General features: G+C 39.9%; 1 protein-coding gene across 1 annotated transcript in view; it reads left to right on the plus strand.

The window, feature by feature from the left end:
* The window catches only part of lrrtm4l1 (leucine rich repeat transmembrane neuronal 4 like 1), a 47971-nt gene that overhangs the window by 9384 nt on the left and 16201 nt on the right, over positions 1-22386 (plus strand). Inside the window, exon 3 of the mRNA XM_028418492.1 lies at positions 9150-10780. Coding sequence (XP_028274293.1) covers positions 9150-10780 — 1631 coding nt within the window. The remainder of the gene's footprint in view (positions 1-9149; positions 10781-22386) is intronic.

A 22386-nucleotide genomic window follows, 5' to 3' on the forward strand; every position in this document is an offset into this window, starting at 1 on the left:
CTGGCGCGTTGTCTAGAGGTATGATTGTCGCTTTGGGTGCGAGAGGTCCTGGGTTCAAGACACAGATGAGCTGTTTTCTTTGTGAAATTTCCCAGGTTAGGGATGGACGAAGTATTTATATTCTGTGGCAATGAGTTTCTGGCAGTTTGAAGTATTGTGCCCGTGGAAATGGACAGTTGATGTGGTGGCGAGCGTTCCTCTCGGGACACACAGAGTTTTGCTTATGCAAAAAGAAATGCGAGTAGTAACAGGTAATAAGCTTGATGAGGAAAGAAAATGCCCCGTGAAGGCACAGGACAGCCAAGATGATCGCAATAAGTAACCTGACTTTCGCCTTTGTAGAGAACCCTAAAAGTATCGGATCGGGACTTGGTATCGGCAGATACTCAAAATCGAATGACTCAGACTCAAGGGCAAAAAAAAACCTGATCGGGACATCCCTAGAAATTAACCTTATATTTATATAATCTATATTTGCAATAACATAGTGGTGGTGTTTGTGTTTGTGTGGTGTTGCCGTATCCAAAATAATAACCTGATAAGCGTCGATCATTTCACACTCAATCCATTGACTTTTAAGAAGAAGCCATCCGAGTAGTGAATTGCCTGACGCCATACTTGTCATCTTCAATTTGCCTAAAGTCTTGCATGCAGCTGCAGAAATCTCCTTTTCTGTCCCCTCTTCTTCTGCTGTCATGCTTCAGTAGGTCATGAGCTCACTAGACCTCAGTTACTTTATCCCCCACAAATCCGGACAGCTGACGAAATTGGCTGCTCGTTTCATTTCAATTTTTAATGGACGCCTTTCCCATTTAAGCTGCATTTTGCCATTACAGCTGTGATATCAACCAGTTATGCATATTTTCACATATCTATATAAATATATAGGTCTATTTCTGTACACCACAGTGTGTTTTTAGGGATTGGCAGCTCATCCTGTCTGTGCATGTATGTGCAGCTTCCATAAAATAAGCTTTTATCATAAATCATGCTTTTTGCTGTGAGTTGAAATTACAGCTGACTCCAATTTTCTAATTAATGGCTGTAAAATAATGGGTTTTAAAAGTGTGTAAAAAAAAGGTGCTTCGTTTCAATATTGTAACGCATGGGGTGTCCAGTTAATCACTGTTGCATGATGGGGCTCCATATGTCACGTACTTCTGTGGCCTGAAAGTATTTTTAATTTTATGTGCCTTAAATCTGAGTGAACACACTCAATAATGTAATATATCACATATGCTGGAGCACCCTAGAATTTTGCTTGCCTAAGCTGTATCGCACAGCTTTAAAACCCTTGGCTCCCGTGTCGGGTAAGGGAAAGGAGTGGCGGGATGCGTGGGGGTCGCATGGAATAACAAGTCTGTATCTGAGCCTGTATCATGAAACATAATAGTGATGCATTGGTCTGTAAATGAAGCTTCCTGTAATCTAATCCATAATCTAGATATTTCTCAATAATCTCAAGCTTCTCTGTAACTACATCTTATGTGCGTTTTTAAGCAGAGGTGATACTACATCATATTTATAGACACAATAAATTTTAAAATCTAAAAAACACACGTTTTTTTCCTTCCACTCAATAACCTTTAAAAGCCGCCATGGCAGAGCATTCCTCTTAATGTGTATAACCTGTGGTACAGCGAACCATTTAATAAGAAATGGTAGATATATTTTGTTTTCTTGCACACTTTTCATTTCTTTGAAGTGCCCCAGCGCACGGCCTTAGCACTGTTGGCCAACCCACTTGGGCACTCTGGGTAATAGCCTTTGCATCAGTGCTCAGAGCACCGTGCATTTAAATGAAATATCAACTTGTCGCGCAGCCAATGAAGACGACAGCTGACTCTGCTGGGCCTGCCAGCGCCCACTCTGTCCTCAGGCGGGGCATGGGGTAGAGGGGACAGTCTCTCTTTTATGTGATTTTTAGAAAGGTTTCCATATGAATCTGACCTTAGGTAAAGTAATTGAACAAAGGATGTATTTTGGGATGTTATATAGTAACTTCTTGTGCATTTGCATGGGCATGTTTAGTTGAAATTACTGTTGTGTCTTAACTTCTGCACACTAAACTGTGTTGGGGAGCAAGAGAGCCCAGGGGACACAAGAGCACACAGAACCTGCTCTTTAATTGTTATTTATTGTGTGCAGTTGCATTTTTATCTGACACAAATTGTGTTGAAGCATTAACACAATAAAAGAAACTGCAGTGTTCTCTAGGTTTGCTCCACAGCTATTCATCTAGTTTTTCACAAAGAGCAGCAACTGCAGCACGCTGTGTCACACAGTGCAACAGAAGCTACAGCATAAATCAGCCTTAATAAATAAATAAATAAATAAATAAAGCCTATTTAGTATTAGGGAAAGCCAAGACAAATAAAAGCAGTGTTAATTTTGGCCTCAGACTTTTAGGTTTTTGTCTTGGTCTGGAAATAAATAAATGTGTGAAAGATATATTTTGGAGGCTGCAGAGTCCCAGTCCCATAAGAATGAGTCATAAAACCAGGAAATGTGTTAGCACTGCCTGTTCCCTCATACTGAAGTCAAGGGGATTGTTGAATGGGTTTATTGGTTAGATACTTGAAATAGGTTCAGAAAATATATATATACTCTACCTGTCTTAAAAAGGATTGCTAACAAGTAGCTGGAGGAGTTCGTACTATAGAAGAGGAAAGTAAAATTAATTTGGGGGTGATGATGTCATAGTCATGTGACTGTGCTATAGTGATACTACTGGTGATCATATTTAGACTTCAAAAAGTCAAAAGGTGTGGTTATTTGAGACTGTCCTCCTGACCGACACATGAACATACATTGACATTTATTTCGAACACTTAAATAAATGTTGTCCCTGCTGCACATATAGGCCCCCAATACTGACAAAAAGTTGGGGTAAAATATTTAGATTAATCATGAGCATCATCGCTCGTCACCAGAGCTGTACAGGGCTCCTTTGTGCTCTCTGACTACGGTCGGGAAGCTGAAGCAGAAACGGTTAACACAGAATATGTGGGCAAGCAGTTGACAGGACACTCTATTCAAATGTTTAGTTTAGAAGAAAAATGGTCTTATCTCCAAATGCCCTTCAACGTTCTTCAACGAAGACAGGTCGTTGTATGCTACCCAGATGCTGGATAATTAGTGTCTTCTCGAAAAAATAATAATAATGTTGGCATAGCAACAGGTGACAGATGGTGAAGTAACATATTTAACCAACAGATGTCGCTTTTCATCTTCATCACGATGCAGCCTCATTTTACTGTCTATGTATGCATGGATGCGACAGGGGATGCTTGGCCATCAAGCATATGAAGAGATCTTTTTCTACATTATGTCCTATAAAAAATGTTTTCTGATTAGCACAGTTTGGCTAACATCCAATAACAATGTACCTGTGATACCAACCGATAATATTTACAGACTGAGATATCAGCCTTGCTTCACTTCATCCTGCTTTCTAAGCATTTTGAGCCTCAAGCTGGCATAATCTTTTTTTCTGAGCACATTCTCCGTGGTTACAGGTGTCATTCTCATCAATCACAAGGTTGGTGGAAAAAGCACCGTTTATTTTTCACACACAGCGTCCATGTCAGTCTGCTCCGCGGCAACACAACAGACTGACTTCTCTCACTAAAGCCGCCTGTCTCTCCACCGCAGAGCAGCAAATCATTCAGAAAATGGGTTCATTCAGTTGTGCACTAAAATATTGTTCACCGTCTGGGTTTAGATGGAGAGAGGAAGCCAAGGCACAAGATAAATTGTGTGAAAGAAATGTGAATTTTCTACAGGATGGAAGGTTTTGACGCTGGATTCTTCTAGATAACCACGCAAAAAGTAAAGTTGATAAATTGACATTAGCTTACCATAAAGCAATGTCTACCTTACTATAGCTGGAATGCTGTCTACATGTTTTGTTTTGTTAAAAAAACACATACAACTTGTGTTTGCACTGATCTTGACTTTGGTGTTGCTGAGCCGTACCGGTGTTGTTAAAAATCTCCAAGATATAACTTCTGTAAGATATGAAATCTGTAAAACCCTCCGGCTCTGATTGGTCATGCTCTACTAAGAAGAAGGAGCTAGGTAAACAGATGTGTGTAGCTTTACCACATTAGATCAAATCTGCTCTGAGGGGGGAACAGATTTAATATCAGCGCCTGCCTGTGGTTGCAGCATTTTATTTATAGTAAAGAATTCTCTGTGACATACTATATCTTTGAAATTCTAATATATTTCTGGATATTTCCGACACATCTAATGCATCAAAACCTCCACATAACATGGCATTTAATGATTGGTTAATCAATCTGCTGTGAGTAAACATCCCTCCTCATTCTGCTGTGTGAGGTCTCCCATGGCAGCCCAATTGTACACATGTCCAGTGTGTTTTTATTACTGTTCTGTCTGCGCAGAGATCCGTGCTGCGTCGATGTGCGCTAATTAAAGACGCTGTCATGCGGAGGCGTCAATGAGCCACTGGCTGAACATTGTGGATGCGGTTATACAGCCTACTGTATCGTCTAAGATACGTCTGAGTCATCCCTGCTTTCAGTTTCTGTCAGGAGGGGCACACAAAATCCCCAAATGTAGTGTCAGTGATGTAATGTCATAGTGATGTTCCCCCTGAGGGTCAACAACAGGCCCTCTAAATGCTCCAATGGGATTTTCATTTATGGAAAAAATGGCTGATGGCTGTGTGTGAGTGCGATGGATGCTCTGCAAGTTTGCAGCGTTGTTATCGGAGGTGATGGAAGTATAGAATTATTGCTCAGGACTCAAAGGATTTATTTATAGCATGTATTTCCATATGGTCACATAGACTTGATGTCTGCTCTTATTTCTGCCTTCTGCTGCTCTGTTTTTGCTTGCATTCAGCCATTTCCTTATTAATTAAACCTTTTTGCTTTGCGTCCTTTAAATTTTCCTTTATTTATATTGATTTTCCGTTTATTATATTGTTTCTAGTCTACACATTCAATATTGAAAAATAGGTTAATTCTTTAGTTTTTTTATATTTTTTTTATTTTGGAGGGGGTAACTGTTGTTACTGCCTTAACTACCATTAGCTTAGCGTAATCGAAGAAGTTCAGTCTATCTGACTAGTATGTCATGAGCAACAGTGAGCAAAACAACATGCACTCTACCCACTGGTGGGAGTGTGCCACCTGTATGTGCGCACACGTGTCACCCGCTGTGCACAAACACACTGGCAGTGAATTATAAACGCATGGCCATGTAGACAGAAATGACATGCATATTACATAACATGTATAATATATTGAACAACAGAAATTTTTTAAACCAGTATTACAAGTAGTAAGTACCAGAATCAGATCGACCGCTGTGTGAATGGGTGAGTGGGCCCAGTGGAATGCTTCACGAGGCACACCTCTGACTGTGGCAGTGTGTTTTTTGAAGTTCTGAAATGAGCAAAGGCTCGTTTAAAGAGGAAGTCTTTAGTACGGCTAAATGTTTCTGTGTGAAAGGGGCTTTCATTTTCAGTCAGTTTTAAATTACAGCTACTGCCACAATAACCACTACTGTCTTCTGTGTGGTGAGGATGGCTGACGTTAGTGCAATATGGCCTTTGATTGTCTTCGTGATGATCGCATGATGAATCAATAACAGCAGTCAAAATGGTTTTAGATCAACCTCTGTGGCAAGACTCTGGGTAGAAAGCACCAAAGAGGAGGGAGGAAAAGAAGAGATGAAAGAATCAGAAGGACACATGCTTCAGGGGAAAGCTTATTAGCATACATGTAGCATACATGATTCTTTATGCATACAGGTGCAGGATTGACAGAGGATAAAATGAAGTGAGGCAGGGTTCAAAGTATTAATTATAGAACAGCACAGTGGGCGAGTGAGCTCATAAGGTTACTGCTACAGTACTGCATGAGGGTAAGCAGGGCATTGAAGCATAAAACTACCTGTGTCATTGATGACGGTCATGTATATTACAGAGTATAAGGTACGGATATGAATTGGCTCAGAAGCCTAGATGAAATTGTGCATAACAGGCGTATCTAAGACTGATTACATTTACATTCAATACATTTATTTATAAGCCGTCGCACTGCCCATCAGACACTGGGGGGAGGGGATTTGGGCCAGATATTGAAGCCAGATATGTTATAAATTACTTGAAAGAAGATCTGTATGTCTCCCATGATTGTATCTCATCTCTCATCTATCCAGATGCAGATTAAAGTCTTGACATTTTGTATCATTCAAGTAACAGCCTCAGAGGAAGAAGGTGCTCTTTGAGTGCTTTCTAGTAGGCGCAAGGTAATTATCATTAGAACAGGGTAACAGCATGCTCTGGCACACTCTTAACCATGTCATTCATGCCCATAATAAGAAATGGAATGGGGAAGTACACTGTAAGCCAGGTTAAATATCAAACTATGAATTTGGCTTAGTGTTTTTACTATTCCTGCAAGGAAGATGATGGCTTTCAAATTTCAAAACAAAACAAAAGTTTGAGACTTGGAAGATCAATCACAGCTAAGAGTTAACATGCAGGTTCTGAGGAAATAGCATTGTGGCATCCCACTGTCTGTGATTGCAGCTCATGTAGGACAATGCATGTTTTCTACCAATGAAATTGTCACAGAACATTGCAACAACCACCAAGTTGTGGTATATTGATGGATAGTGATGTTTTCTACGTACCATATGCCGCACAGCTGAGGGATTTTCTACAGTTTTTTTTTCTTTGTGTGCACATCCTAAAACTATGTTAGAAGCCGCACAGTGAAGCTTGTAATGAACAATTACAGGAGTCGTTACACAACGCTTATGTAGACAGCTTGTCAGTGTTAATCTATTCAGATCATTACAATGTACAGGATATGCAAATGTACACTCTTGCATCATCAATTCTCTTTGCATCATTAGTCTCTTTAATAATTTCCCATCAAATCACTTCTGTTGCATGACCTACCGGTAATATGATCCATTTCTGTTTTGGTATTCATGTCATTCACTTGCTGTCATTTGATCAACCTCAAGTCAAGCAGTAACTTCTTATGCATGTACAAAACAAATCAGAACATTTGGTGTGTGTGTGTGTGTGTCTGTAAAAGATTTTTGAACTTGTGAGGCCCTTGAGGGCATTTTCTTGTATAGTAAGGACATTTTGTGTACAGCTAATGAATGCATAGTATTAATTAGGATCCAAGCGTAGTGTACATGTCATCATTTCATTACGTGCTGTCTGCAGTTAGCCAACATAGGTCTGCGGTTCATAAATTGAGTATGCATTATTATTATTAATGCTAATGTTTAGTCATGATGAATATGATTTCCTTCACATTAGCAATCCACTTGTAAGAGAAGAGACAGGTGAATATATTCTTTGTACATGTATAATGCATGAAGAGACTTGTAGCCTTCAGCTTGTGTACTTTTAAAAGAAAAAAAGAAATGCTCCAAGTACAATTGGAAGAGAAAAGCCTGGCCAACCTTTGTATAATATTGTGTAAAAATAATGAAATATATATCATATATATTATATATATACTCATATCTAGCTGCAATTTGATACTAGCTTTGCTGTTAAAATATGGATGTCCTTAGTCCAGACGTGACTCAGAGAGTAACAAACAGAGCCTAGGGTCAAGGATGTGTTGCTTGACATACAGTGTAGTCGATGTATCAGGACAGTTTTTTTTTTTTTTTTTGCTTTCACGCTTTCAGACCCGCAATATCTGGAATCAACCAAGCCGAGGGGTGACTGTCAGCCTTAATCTGAAGGTGTTTAGAATAGAATAGAAATACTTTATTCATCCCAAGCTGGGAAATTTCGCTTACGTTTACACAAGAGAACTGATGTGGACAGTCAGGAACATCCACCTCTTTGGCAATAAACGCTCTTCTTGCCTGATTTGTTATGTGCATGGAGAACAATGTCTGGAAAAGGACCAAAATGAAGATTCATCAACCATTGTATTTGCATGAAGGTACTCATGGACTCATCAAATGAGAGTATCCATGGAGGATTGAAAATCCATTTGACTAATATTATCAATTGTCCAATTTGTTTAGTCTCTGGATAGTATTAGCATTAAGCTGCAGTTGAGGTTTACAGTGTTATAAGACTGTGTCATCAGCGTAGAGGGACCTAACCGCTACCATCTGAGATTACCCTCCACTACAACCAACAAGCCTTATTTTCTGTATCTACTTGAAAAATGTGAAGACTTGCTTGCCAACAGGTTATAAGAGAGTGTTTAACCTATTTTGTTCACTATTTGGACTGTTGCAACAAAAGCCCACTCAATCCCTTCACACTACTCTAGCTTCCAGCATCAAAATCTTGTATCTTGCCTACTGATGCTAGATAGGCCTATGCACACATTTGTAGAAATTACCAGTACCAGTTAAATGGGACAAAGTATAATGTGATATATGTGGTATATCTTTCTGATCTTTTTTCCAAGGACGGCTTCCCAGATGGTTCTATGTAACAAACCACCTGGTGCATCAGGTTAAAATGCATCCTTTTTCAAATCTGAGAGGTCACGAAAGTCTTGCAAATGACAACTCTTCAAAACTGAAGGGTTTGTGCTAATCATGTTTAAAAAATAAATAAAAACAAAAGTGGTACTTCCCTGCCATCTTTACTGAGTATCACAGTATCTTAACCTCAACAGATGTGCAGAATATTTCTCCAGATGTCCACCATCACTGAGAAGTTTATGGGCTGCATATTAATATATGTAAGGGAAGCTACATCTCAATAAAAACAAGTGCACTTTAGCAGATACCGGTGTCCTGAGGTGTGGTATATGAATACCAAAGGGATGCAAATATGCAATGCACATATTCCAGCTGTAGTTGCTTTCAGATTAAAGAATCAGAACTACTAAGAGGCCACTGCTATTGTTCCAGTTGTGTCACAGTTCCCTATATTTGAACAGTGAACATATGTTCACTGACAGTGTTTATTATGCACATGCATTAAATTTTAATTGTGTTCTTCTAGTTTTATATTTATGAATCACTGGTACCAAGAAAGAAAACTTCATATTGTTTGTTTTATGGTAAATCTGGGAACTAGTTTGACAACACACTAATAGTTTGTTTTAAACATTTAGTTGTGCTTTAAAATGTCCCTTTAACTTCTTTATCTTTATGTCTTCATCTAGGTCCATTGCTGTGTGATGGACGGCTGACACACCTCCTCTTTCCTCTGCTACTGCTCCTACGGGCTCCCCTGCTGTTTAGCTTTGGTGAGCGCACCTGCCCCAATAGCTGCCGGTGTGAGGGGAAAACAGTCCATTGTGACTCCTCTGGATTTTTAGATGTCCCAGAAAACATCACAGTAGGCTGCCAGGGCCTTTCCCTCCGTTACAATGAATTACACACTCTGCTGCCGTATCAGTTTGCCCACCTCAGCCAGCTTCTGTGGATATACTTGGACCACAATCAAGTATCGGCTGTTGACAGTCGTGCATTCCAGGGAGTCCGTAGGCTTAAAGAGCTAATCCTTAGCTCCAACAGAATCACATCTCTACACAATTCAACCTTCCATGGAATCCCCAATCTCCGCAGTCTGGACTTGTCCTACAACAAACTGGAGATCCTGCAACCAGGACAGTTCCATGGCTTACGAAAGCTTCAAAATCTTCACCTACGGTCAAACGGTCTCTCCAACATCCCAATCCGAGCCTTTCTGGAGTGTCGAAGTTTGGAGTTTCTAGATTTGGGCTACAATAGAATCAAGGCATTAACTCGCACCACCTTTTTGGGGCTACAGAAGCTGATGGAGTTGCATCTGGAGCACAATCAGTTCTCTCGGATCAACTTTTTTCTGTTTCCCCGCTTGGCCAATCTGAGGTCCCTCTATCTACAGTGGAATCGCATTAGGGTGGTCAACCAGGGCCTCCCATGGACTTGGTACACACTGCAGAAACTTGATCTGTCTGGAAATGAAATTCAAACCTTGGATCCAGCTGTGTTTCACTGCCTGCCCAACCTTCAAGTCCTAAACCTGGAGTCCAACAAACTGTCCAATGTGTCTCAGGAGGCGGTATCAGCATGGATCTCCCTGACCTCCATAAGCCTTGCTGGCAACATGTGGGATTGTGGAACTGGCATTTGCCCACTTGTGGCTTGGTTGAGGAATTTCCGGGGAAGTAAAGACACCACTATGATATGTAGTAGCCCAAAGTATCTCCAGGGAGAAAAAATCATGGAAGCCACAAGGCATCATGGTATTTGTGAGGAAGTTGACTACATTCTTACTGAAACACCCTCACCAATGTCAGAGCTCATTTCTGAAGCCACTGCTGAACCAACCTATGGCCCAACCAGTGGCTCCCAACCAATGCCACCAACCAGCACCTTTGGTCCTCTCCCACCGTTCAGACCTCGACCTATTCCTCATCCTACCTTTCCAGGACATATGAGCAAAGACCCTAGAGACTCAGTGGTTCGCCATCGACCCACTCAACCACCACCTCCAGAGATGGAACACATGACTCTACACAAAGTGGTGGTGGGCAGCGTAGGACTCTTCTTCTCCATGTCCCTAATCTTGACAATTATCTATGTGCTGTGGCGTCGCTACCCAGGAGCAACCAGGATGCTGCAGCAGCGATCAATGGTTGGACGGAAGCGTCGCAAAAAGAGTCCAGAGCCAGAGCAGAACCTCAGCTCCCAGCTCCAAGAGTATTACATGAGCTACAACCCTGCTGCCACAACAGAAGCATTGGAGGTGCTAGGCAATGGCACTGGTTCCTGCACTTGCACAATTTCTGGCTCCAGGGAGTGTGAGGTATGATCCATCGAATCTGCCTAAAAATACAAACTCAAAATCAAAATACAAGACTCAACTGAGAGGTAAATACTTTCAAAAGTATGCCTTGTAAAAAAAAAGCTCTTTGAATCACATACACAAGCTCATTTGATACTTCATGACACACTTTGCTTGACTTAAAATGTTAGATGTCTCCAATTATTCCAGAATGTACTTATAAAATTGGGCATTTCAAAGTTTATCTCTTTATTATTAGTTATCTAAACTACAAAAATGTGGTCTTAACTATATGATTATGTGATCAAGAATAATTGGACACTGGCTGACTAATTTGTAGAGTTCACATGAGCATGGCATGGCACACATTTTAAAATATTTCTTTGGCTTATGTGTTGTATGGGTGAGAGATACAGAACTGCCTAGCAAACATGATCAATATTGCGATACTGAAGTGCATTGGTATTGACTAAATGGATTATACAATCACATGACAAAATGGGCCTGATTGCTCTTCAATGGTTGTACCTCTGTTACCGGTTTCATGATTTGCATGGTCTTGTGTATCTGTGGGCTGTCACTGCCCTTCAACGCGAAAGCAAGTTTGTCTGGCACAGTGCACGCTTCATCACACTGGGAGGTTTATGGTAATCTGCGCAGAGGGGAGGCAGTGTGGTAATCCCAAAGCTTATGATATGGCTTAAACGTGGATCCCTCTGCTGTGATAAGTAATATATTTATAAACCAGGGTAATTACAATCAGCCACCTCGTTTCAAATCTGGGCACGGATTCAGCCCCCTTTTTAAGACAAAGGGTGCAGACCTGTGACATCTAATCCCTAACAGGTCTACCTCAGGCTTCACAGCTGTCTTGGCAATGTAGCCCCTGACTCAAAGACTTAGTGTGCAAACTTTTAATACTATACTCTTAACTCTTAAAACTGTAATTATTCCATTAGTAAAGTTACACTATAATCAAAAGAAACTTTTAACTGAACAGGAAGGAGTCCTTATTATACTCTGCATTTAATTTATACACAATATAATTGGTACTACTGTTGTGGCATACACTGCAATTTTTCACATAATGTACAAAAAACACTGTGCAGTAGATTTTTCTGAGAGTTTAGTGAACAGCAAGTGAATATAAAGCTATACAAGCAACACATTTCCAGTTGAATGTTTATTTTAACTTTCCTTATTCCCCTGCATTCAAAAGCAAAGCTTGATAGTTACAACACAGCCAGTTTACTTCATGATAAAGTGGAGCATCTGAAGTTATAGTAAAATTGTTGTGATTTCAGGAAAAAGGCGTAGACAATACTGCAATGCAATAAAAGTAACTGTGAGTCTGGGGCTTGCACACTTCTGACACATTTCTATACATGAAACAGTCTGCGTAAGGTAGCAGCTAATCAAGCAATCAGTGCCTGTGACTGTCTTCTAGGTGCAATTTAAGTGAAGGAGCACTTCAAAGGTGCAGTCCAGTGGCGGTTAAGGGGGCGAAGCCAATGTTAAATCTAAAGCCAATTAGGATGCTTTTCATTCACAAGGCCCTTTCAGAAATTAAGCAATTTCACTTACATGATTCAGTGGCACGGATGAGAAGTTTCAATTTCTTTTTTTTCCCCCAAAAACCTTGTCATGTCTGATGTGAGCCCCAACTTGAATAGGTTGTTGTTTTTGCTTCTATATAATACAGTTAGGAGGATGAGCATGCTCATGTACCAATAAATAAATGTGTCAAAATATATTGGTTTCACAATAAAGGGATCTTGGATTTTGGAGGGGATGTGGGGGACCAAATCTTCCAGGAGATTTGAATTTGATTTACTCTGTTTGCTTTCCTTTTGTGTTGCTGCTTTCAGCTGCTGCTCGGCTAGGTGAGCTAACCATGAAAAATAACTCTATGTTTGAGGCTGCCATCATGATGCATGTCATATATTTATGGGCTTTTATTGTGAAACTATGATGATTGACAGAGTGGAATAATGCAGCTTGTGACAGATTGGGTTGTGTAGCTAATTGTCAAGAGATGGAAACAACTTTAACCAAGTATGCACCATAGGAGAAGTTACTCAGTCTACTCAGACACGCATACGTCAACATTTATATACCTATTATTAGTATTGTATTAGAGTCTTTAATGCTTTTGTTGTGGACTGGAAGTATATAAAGATCTGTTTGGTGCCTTTTTTCAGGACCAGTAAACCTGTCTTTAGGTGTAATCAGTTTGAAGAGATTACCCAGGTTTAGGCAGTGGTCTGTGCAGCATTGTGCATGCTGTGTTTGTCCCTTGACTGCAGTTTGCTGCAAAACAAAGACGTGTTCCGGCTGTCTGTTCTAAGCCTGCAAATATTTTTGTAGCAATCACTGTCAGTACATTGTCTCTCCCTACATAACTGCCATCCAAATCTCATCATCTCTAAAACAATCTCTCCTTTTCAACTTCACTGACGGGTGTCTACAGCAGTTTGTTTGTGGTTGTGGGGTTGGGGAGATGGCGGTGGTGGGGTACTACACTGTTGCTTATTTCAGGCCTTTAATAATTGAGAAGCTGGTGTCAGCCTGGTTTAGTTTGATGAAAGTGCCATCTTGCTGGTCGGCACAGCTGGCTGTGCCTTTCATTACGGCTCTGCGCAGCGCTTGAGCAGTCCCCATGGATGGGGGAATGCGGAGGAACAAAAGCCAGTACCACACATTTACCCCTGCTATGGATAGAATTCAGTGAGGTATTGTAAAGACCAACACTGAATGGTGTCAGAGCCCAGCAGGAAGCAGTTCACCATCTCTGTCGCTGGAAGTTTTTATGGGGACAGAATCATTAAAAAGGCAGACATTTTTTTAAATCATTTCACCTAAGGCTATACGCAGCTACATTCACAACATACTGTATATGGAAATCTTTGGAAATGACTGCACAATAATTAACTCACCCAGTAACACAAATGCAATCTGCTAATACAATCTGCTAATTAAAAAAAGGGATATATATACTGTATAGTGTACACATATGCTTAAATTGTTGGGCTAATTAACATTTGTTTTAGGGAATTCAGAATGGCAAGAGCCACAATTTTAATTATAACTTATATAATTAGCATTGTCTCAGTATGCAAACAAAATTTTAATCAGTAACTGCAGTTTTGAAAGGCTGCAGATGACTGCATGGACTGCAAATGCAACTCAAGGACAAAGGGGAGTTCCCGACACAAATAAAATGTGTCTTATATTGGGGTTCCAGTTTTAATAGTGGAATATGTTGCACACTCATTCTTAACTTACAAGTATCTAGTGAATACCCAACCGAAGCCTGGGGATTCAGTGGAGTGCAGTGGACAGGAAAACTGCCTGTTAAATGCAAGAGGAGACACTGCTTCCCTGTGCTGACCTGACACGTATCCGCCGACGAACAGCAGCGGTCAGTGTGTGAACCTGGGTGAAGATGCTCATCCCTGTCAGTCTGTGAAGTTAACATGAAAGTTAGCTCGAGCAACTACACTGTAGAGCTGTCAGCAGTATCACAAGCTAGTTACAAAATGTCATTTACATCACTGAAGCATCACATCCTGCCAGGCATGTTTTAGGTGCGATGACAGAGAAGCAGTCTGATTGGTCGAGGTTAGTCTTGAGATAAACAATGCAATCACATGACCTGATGGCACCAGATGGTTTGTTATAAAAGCCATCTGGGGGGTTAACTCAGAAACTGGTGCTTCTTAAAACATTCCTCAGCAGGTGATTTGATGAAACATCTGTCACTCACTGTCTATCATATGCTAACTTTAATTAATAAGCCACTACAACAAAGCAATTAGTATGTTGAGAGATTTTTTTTTAGATCTTGCTGAAGAAAACATGCATACATATCATGCTGTCATCACTATGGCCCATTGTAACATCTAAAACCTGCACTTAACTAGTGGTCTTTTACAGCTTAAAGCGAGGCAACTGGACTTTATTGAATCTCCTTTATGAAAATGACCGGGATTATCTGAGCATTGGAATAAATATTTTTTTAGTAATTTATCCAAATTATCCGTTTCACCACAATCACATCATCTGAATTCAGAATTTCTGTGAATGTTGTGTAATATCAACTTTGTCCTGGACCTCATACTAGATATAAAATGCACCAGCTGTGTGTTGATTCCCATAGACTTCCATGATAAAATGTCCAACTTTACAACAGAAATACACATTTACAGCCTGGTATACTGTTACTTTAAAAAGTAAACCATCAACAAAAAGGACCAATTAATAACTTGTATGATGGTGTCACATAGCTACACTGTGCACAGTTCCGTTGTCTGATTACAAATGACAAAAACACTAGCTCACATTGCTCCATTTTTGACAACCAACTGGGTGATTCTGACCTCTGTAAGTGAAATTCAACATAATATCCGCTTTTAAACACAATACATAAAACATGAATAGTATCTATTTGTTTCAATGACAGCACAGCATTGCCCCCCCCAACTGCAATTTAATTTGTCTGAAGTCTACAAGACTAATGTTGAAAGCTGGCACCAAAATGCTTCTTTCTGCATCATACATTGACGCTTTCACACCAGGACCGTGCGCCTTTATGTGAGGTAAATTAATACTTGTAACAACCAGCCATGGTGAGAACAATCCCAATGGTATTCTAGCCTTTCCTGAGTTTGAAAAACATCAATCAAGCATTGTGTGCAGGCACCCACACATTCATTAGAGTAAAAACACAGAAAGTGGGCGAATCCTATTGAATGTAGCTTTTAAAAATGTGCCTGGAAACATATTTCTATAATGTGGCCGAGTGATGGTGCAAAAATATGTAATTAATGTGTGTACTTTAGAATCTATTGCGGTATAGAATCAGTTCAAAATTCATATGCTGATGATAAAACTGGGCCAAACAAAAGTCTTTAAAGCGTTGTATGCTTGACATTTTGAGTTCAAGAACAACAGTTACATGTTCAAAGGCTAAAGGGTTCAACCTTCTATCACACTGACAGGCTGTGAAAGAACACATATGTCTGCAGAGCAGGAAGAAGAAGAAAAGCTGGGTTGTAGGGTCTTATTGTTAAAGGGACCAGGTTTAGTAATAAGTGGGTTCTTGTATGTGGCGTGTGGTTAAGGCTTACAATTTGAAAGAAATCAGCAGTAGGCAACTGCTATGTGTCAAAAAAAAACTGATTTACCATTTCACCATCTTTCTTTGGTCTTTCCTCAAGCACTCCCTGCACCTGAGAGATACTGTGCCTGCACCTCCACCGCTGCCGCCACCGTCCCCTCCCCCCTCTCCTACCCCGAGACAGCTTTGAAGAGAGAAGGATGTCACACAGCCAGCCACGACGCTCGCTTTGCATGTCCCCTAGCTAATTTCTCCCCCCTCCAGTCCCGTTCCACTTGACAGGCGTTCCTCCAAAAACCATTTAGAAGAACACTTTCATTTTCCGCTCCCTCTCCTCCCCTTTACCTCATCAGTTTTAAGGAACCATTAAGGGCTTAAGTGCGAGCAGGCGTATGCTACAGAAGGAATGTACAGTATAGTCTCACACTCCAGATTGCGGTTAAGTCATTTGCTCTCTCCCCTCCCTCGCAGGCGGTTAAACAGCTTTTAATAAATGTATCATGAGATCCTCTCTGGTTTTGAATTATTCACTGAATCATTTCTGTGATCGAGCTGGATGGAGTTTTAAACGATTGAATTATTAAGAGGTTTTCATGGTCAATAGAAAGCTTTCTGATGCAGTTTTTTTAAACTCTCTGTGTCTTTCACTGCAGATCATTCTGCTGCTGATTTCAGTTGTGATGGGGTGGAGGGGGCTAATGAGGGCTAGATATATGTTTTTCCTCCTGCTCTGCCTAAGCACTTTTCTGGCCACTGAAATAGAGAAAAACATTTTTTTTTCACCCCATCATTTGAATATGCGGGCGGTTAGACAGCTGCGAGGACGACAAAGCCAGGCAAAACCCTCGGTGAGAAGTGTTTCCACTCCTTCAGCGCAAACCACCTCTTAACCATCTCGCAGGGCCAATTTCATGCCCTCTTCCCTCGATTGCTGGGTCATCCTCAAAAGAGCACCCGGCGAGGTTGCGCCGGGATGATGATGATGATGCGCATACAGAAAAATGTTGTAAACGTGGTCGTTTCCCCCCCCAGGCTCTCCCTCCCGTCTCACACGCACAGAAGTACAGTCATACTCAACACAAACCCCACTGAGTGGTGTATTATTAGCTGCATCTGGCTTTGGCCCTGCAGCTAAGACAAATAGGGATCTTCGGTTTTACTGGATATCACAACAAAAACACAGAAGATTCTCCAGAAGATTTCCAAAAAGTGTGTGTATGTGTGTGTGTGTTTGCATCTGACTAAAAAAAGGGGAAAACAGCTCAGTGGCAACTTATATAAAAGATCCACCCCCTCTTTTGCCCTAAATTGAATTTTATAATCTGCTACCTGCTCCCTCCCTCTCCTCCCGCCGCGGGCTTTGGCATCCACTGTATGTTTCATCCAGAGATAACAGTAACATCAACCCACCCACCTTCACTTGTTCTGTCGAGAAAACACACAAACATCTTACTGCTGCCACAGTTTTAATAACTGCAGAGCTGGCACGCTAAAACGATGCAAATGCAGAATGGGACTCGGTTGTTCTCTCGTTGATTCGAGACATTACTACACAACACAGTGCAGAGTCAGTGTAATTAAAGTCAAGCCATCCTCAAACACTCGTACAAGCTCTGCGTCGTAAAGTACAGTGTGAAAAAATAATGAATGGATTTATGTTGGAATAACAACAAATAGATGCTGCAGGGATGATGGAGCAGACTAGGATGTTGGATGGCTGGTTGTTCCTTCGAATGGATGAAGGCCATGTTTTGTTATTTTGCAGTCTTTAACTGCAAATGAGTCAAATTAATTTCTCAAAAAAAAAAAAATCTCTCTTTTTTAACTAGCCGTCTGAAACTTGCGTTTTTAACTTTACCCCAATTGGGTTTTTAAAATAAAATACAGAGAAGACACCTCCATATAGGTTCACCCTCTAGACACTAATGTGCTTTCGACACCTCCAAGCAGAGTCCAGAGTATGTGAACACCTACAGTCCACTGCAATCTCAAGTTTAGTTACTCTTAATCCTAATCTAAAATTAAAAAAAAAAAATAAATACAACATTAGCTACCACTGGCCAACCTGTGGCTGTCTGGCCAAACAAGCTCCAGCAGAATATTCAACTAGTTGTTGTGATATATGTATTATGGTATCATCCAAACAGTGTCATAGTCAGAAACTGTCATATGTCGAAACTCCTCACCTGAATGCTAGTTGAAGACTAAGACATGCAACATTTCAATATCAGACAATGACTAAATAACAAGATATGGTATTGGACAATGGGGCTGATCTATTAACTTATTAACTAACTCTAGGATTTCAACATGTGCTACATCATGGGTCAGCAGCTTGCTAGTAGACCTGACTCACAACATGGAAAGGAACTGGTATCTGATTAGTATATCAGCTGATTAGCATATATGTTCCGTTAACCATGTGTCGTATCTGGTGGATGTGACTATAACTAACCCCTGCCATGACAACTGAAATGAGCCTTGAGTCACAGGTGGTTGCCTATACACAGATCACCCTCCTGCCTCTTGACTCCATCTGTTTTTCTGTGTTTTTGAGCTCCTTATTATGAATAAAAACCCTCACTATTAATAAAGAAAATATTAGTTTAAGCTCCATGTTGTATTGTTCCATTCCTACTGGGAAGGCTTATCCATCCGTGGATCATCCATCTGTAGCACCTTTTGATTCCTTATTTGCAGTTTTATCAGCAGCTGAGTGGGAAAATAAAAGCTGCAGTAAATCAGCTGAAGTGAAAATGGGGAATGCAGAGACACCATGCCATTTCAAGTGCTATTTATATCATTAAGAGGTTGGTGGGTAATGTTTAATCAGGTGACAAGTGGCACAAAATCTAGCTTTATGCAGAGAGAGCAGTGCGTACAGCAACAACCTGTCCCATTGTGATGGACATACTGCACTTCAAAAGTACAAAATATAAAGATTTATGCCACAATAAGCATTCAGTTTTGAATGTTTTTATTGTAAGTTGTCCATGTTAATAAAATTATTATTTTGCAACATAGTGTTTATGTTATGACTTTGCTTGCTTTGATATTTTTGCTTTAAGTTTTATGCTAAAATGTACTGTGTTTGTATGTCCAACCCCGCTGTCCCTCGTCACATTATATTTTAATTTTACAGGCTCTGGCTCTTTCTCTTTTAATGTTTGAATTATTAACGTTTGATTTTCAGAAAGGGAGCAGAGACATTTGTGGAGCTCACATATTTTTTAATAGTTCCCTATAGGCATTAATGTTCTGTTTGTTGGAATCCACAGCCACCCACAGTGGCCCTTTTGCTTAAACAGAAAAATTATTTGAAAAGTTGCTGTTCTACTTCTAGTCAGTTAGTTTACCTTCATACCAGACAGTCTATTAGAAAAATGAAAACCTCTGTATTCAATTGTAGTTTTTCATATTGTCACTTTCAGCCACTTTAAATAACTCAACAGAAATTTATACCTGATTAACAGGTTAATAACACATTCAGGCAAATCACCTTTGGTCTTGAGACTAGTTTTCTCTAGACATGCACTGACTTTATATCAGTTTTAAAATTAAAAAAAGAAAAAGCCAGACGTGAAAATACACTTTGAACTCTATTATACTGAACTGTTTAATTACACGTCAATAAATAACTCAATAAATGTTTATTTTTTTCTGTAGGGGTTTATAAAGGATCTATTAACCTCAAACAGACAAAGTAGGTTATGAATAGAATGAAATTTATGCTGTTATAAGCTAACAGTACCTATATATGTTTAGCTTTAATCACTTATTGTAAATACGAGTGGCTCCTAACCAATCTGAGTGTGAGACACTTGGTCTATGATGTTTTTTCAGTTGTTGAAGTGTGTGTGTGTGTGTGTGTGTGTGTGTGTGTGTGTGTGTGTGTGTGTGTGTGTGAAGGGTCTATAATGTAACTATTGTGAGCAGAAGGCAAACCTAACTTTAAAGCAGGAGAGCTGGGTTCAATTCCCAGCACAGCACATTAATTGACAGAATGTTAAAAAAAGACTTTCACTTTAATTTTTAACACAGTTCGGGCAAGTAGGATGGATGTAATTGTAAGTAAAAGCTGAACAGTTGCTAAAAAATTTATTTCATTTCAGAATTCAAATGCAGAGGACCTGGTGTAGCTATTGGCACTGAGGATAGACGCTGTGAGTCGGTGGTTAACGGGTCACTAACAGGTCAACAGTGGCTCAAAGCCAAACAACAAAAATGAAGTCTAAAGTTAGCTTACAGTCAACACAGTTGACTCTCTGCTTACAATCGCTTTGTTGCTATATATATTCCTCAAAACTAAATGTCAAATTTTGACATTAAAAATAACACAAACACTATAAATTTTGTTCACGATTAAATAGGGCATTACAGTATTCCTGTCAGCACCCTCCATGTCTGACTGACTTCCAATCTTCCATGGCTTTGGGTCTCAGTTACCATGGTTACAGCTTCCTCCCTTTACCTGAAAGTGAGAACCCATCAGGTCTAATGATGTCTAGTCTTGCCCCTAAAGCACTTTTCAATCAAAGTGTACCGGGCGTCCCTTCCAATTGAAAACCGAGGTCAAAATGCTACTTTCGGCTTCGTATATATATGTGACACTTTACGATGTGGACCACATGACCATATGTGCAGTGGGTGTGAAAAACTAAGGTTGCCGTTTAAAGCTGACAAAAGTCAAGGCAATACTAGAGATAATCTTATTATTAAAATAATGTTTATATTAGTCTTGTGATCGCTGTTCTCTTTGAGGATTTTTTTATTTATAAATGTACATCTCCAGGTTAGCATTTAACACCAACATGTAAGAGCCTATCTCTTTGTTATAAAAAGGCTTCATCCTTTTTATAGCTATGCAGTTGAAAAGTTCAAGGTATCTAGTTCTGGATCATGGTTCCAGATCATGCATTCATTTTTTTCTGCCAAATGTCACAATGTGACTGTCATTTATTAACGCTCTAATACAACACTGTCACTAGTAGTTGCAGTAGGAGTGCTAATTGCACCACTGCATCCTCTGGCAAGTGTCAACAGCCACTCCAGTGGAAAAGGGAGGGAAATAGAGAAAAAAACATATCTCCTGAAGCTCTTTGGCAGTTCTTCTCTAAATCAAGTCCTATTATGTCACAGACAGTCACAGCTGATTTGGAACATGTGAAGGAGACTTGTATGAAGAAGCCAGGGATAGAAAGGGCAGCAATCAAATGCCGCATAGTTTGTAGTTTTTACAAGTTGGTGTCTATGGATTTTAGAAACTTGTTCTTCTGCAGAGAAGTGTAATGAATAAATCATGCTGATAAAAATTGGAAAAAATAAAACTAAACTAAACTAAACTAAACTAAAAAAAAGATGTCTTTTTTGGCTATAAATCTAGAAACCATAGAGACCCAGTAGTCAAAAGACAAAACTGTATTTGTATTTTTTGTCAGACTAATGAGAACACTCTACCAGAGTCTTGGTACATTTGGATGCATCTTACATTTCCATAGCATGTCTGCACTGTTGGAGATGTCTTCTTTGTATTATGCAAATTTCACAATGTCATGTTTTATCAGCTTAGGGAGCCCCCCCACCGCCACCCCTGGCAAATAATGAGGGCTCATGATGTTTGGCCCATACAGCTACACAAAACACTCTGACGGGTCTATTTTTTGCTATATTGAGATAAAAAATCCAATGCAACCCTGATTACTATCAGGCCAATAGAAATCTTTTGACAAGCAGGCTTTTGATCAAAAAGGTCAGAGCAGTTTTAGACCTCCTCCTTTTTTTTTACCAAGCACCAAAAATACAACTGAATGACTCAATGACTCATTCTGATTTTGTATAATCTGCACCATTGTGCAAGTGCAAATGCATTGTATGCACAATGTGAGATTTTCTTTTTCTTTTTCTGGATTGGATTACATGAATGTGATAAGTAGATACAGCTCACTGTGGTGTACAAATTTGGCATCGGCCCCACTTCACTACTCACGGTAGGAGTACTGAGCTATGTATATGAGCTTCAGGTCTGAAACTATTCAAAAGCCACCAAAATGGCTCCAAAGAAAAGAAAACAGACTAGCAGTTCTTTTCTAACAGGAGCTTCGACAAGCTAGCACTAATATTGACCACAAACACAGAGATGAATTATATTTAGAAAACAATATTAACAGTTAATCCAAAGACAAATCATGATCCTCCATAGATAGATAGACAGACATGAAGTTCTACAGAAATTAGTTCTAAAACCTAAGGTCCACACATAGACGGCCGTATCCGCTAAAGTTTTGAATCGTTTAGGCATTTTATCCACATGGAGCCGGCATTTCAGAGGTGGGAAAATGACATCTGTGTGGATATGTTTGAACACGCCGTTCCATGTCTCCGTGTGGATGCCCAAAACTCTACTTTTCTGAAACGACAGCTACAGCTTGACAAGCTACAGAGCTTGTTTTTGCTTTTAACAGCAAACTCTTCTGCTCCTCTACTAAACAGACATCTCAAATTTGGATTA

This window comes from Parambassis ranga, chromosome 12, assembly GCF_900634625.1.
Source record: "Parambassis ranga chromosome 12, fParRan2.1, whole genome shotgun sequence".
Lineage (NCBI taxonomy): Eukaryota > Metazoa > Chordata > Actinopteri > Ambassidae > Parambassis > Parambassis ranga.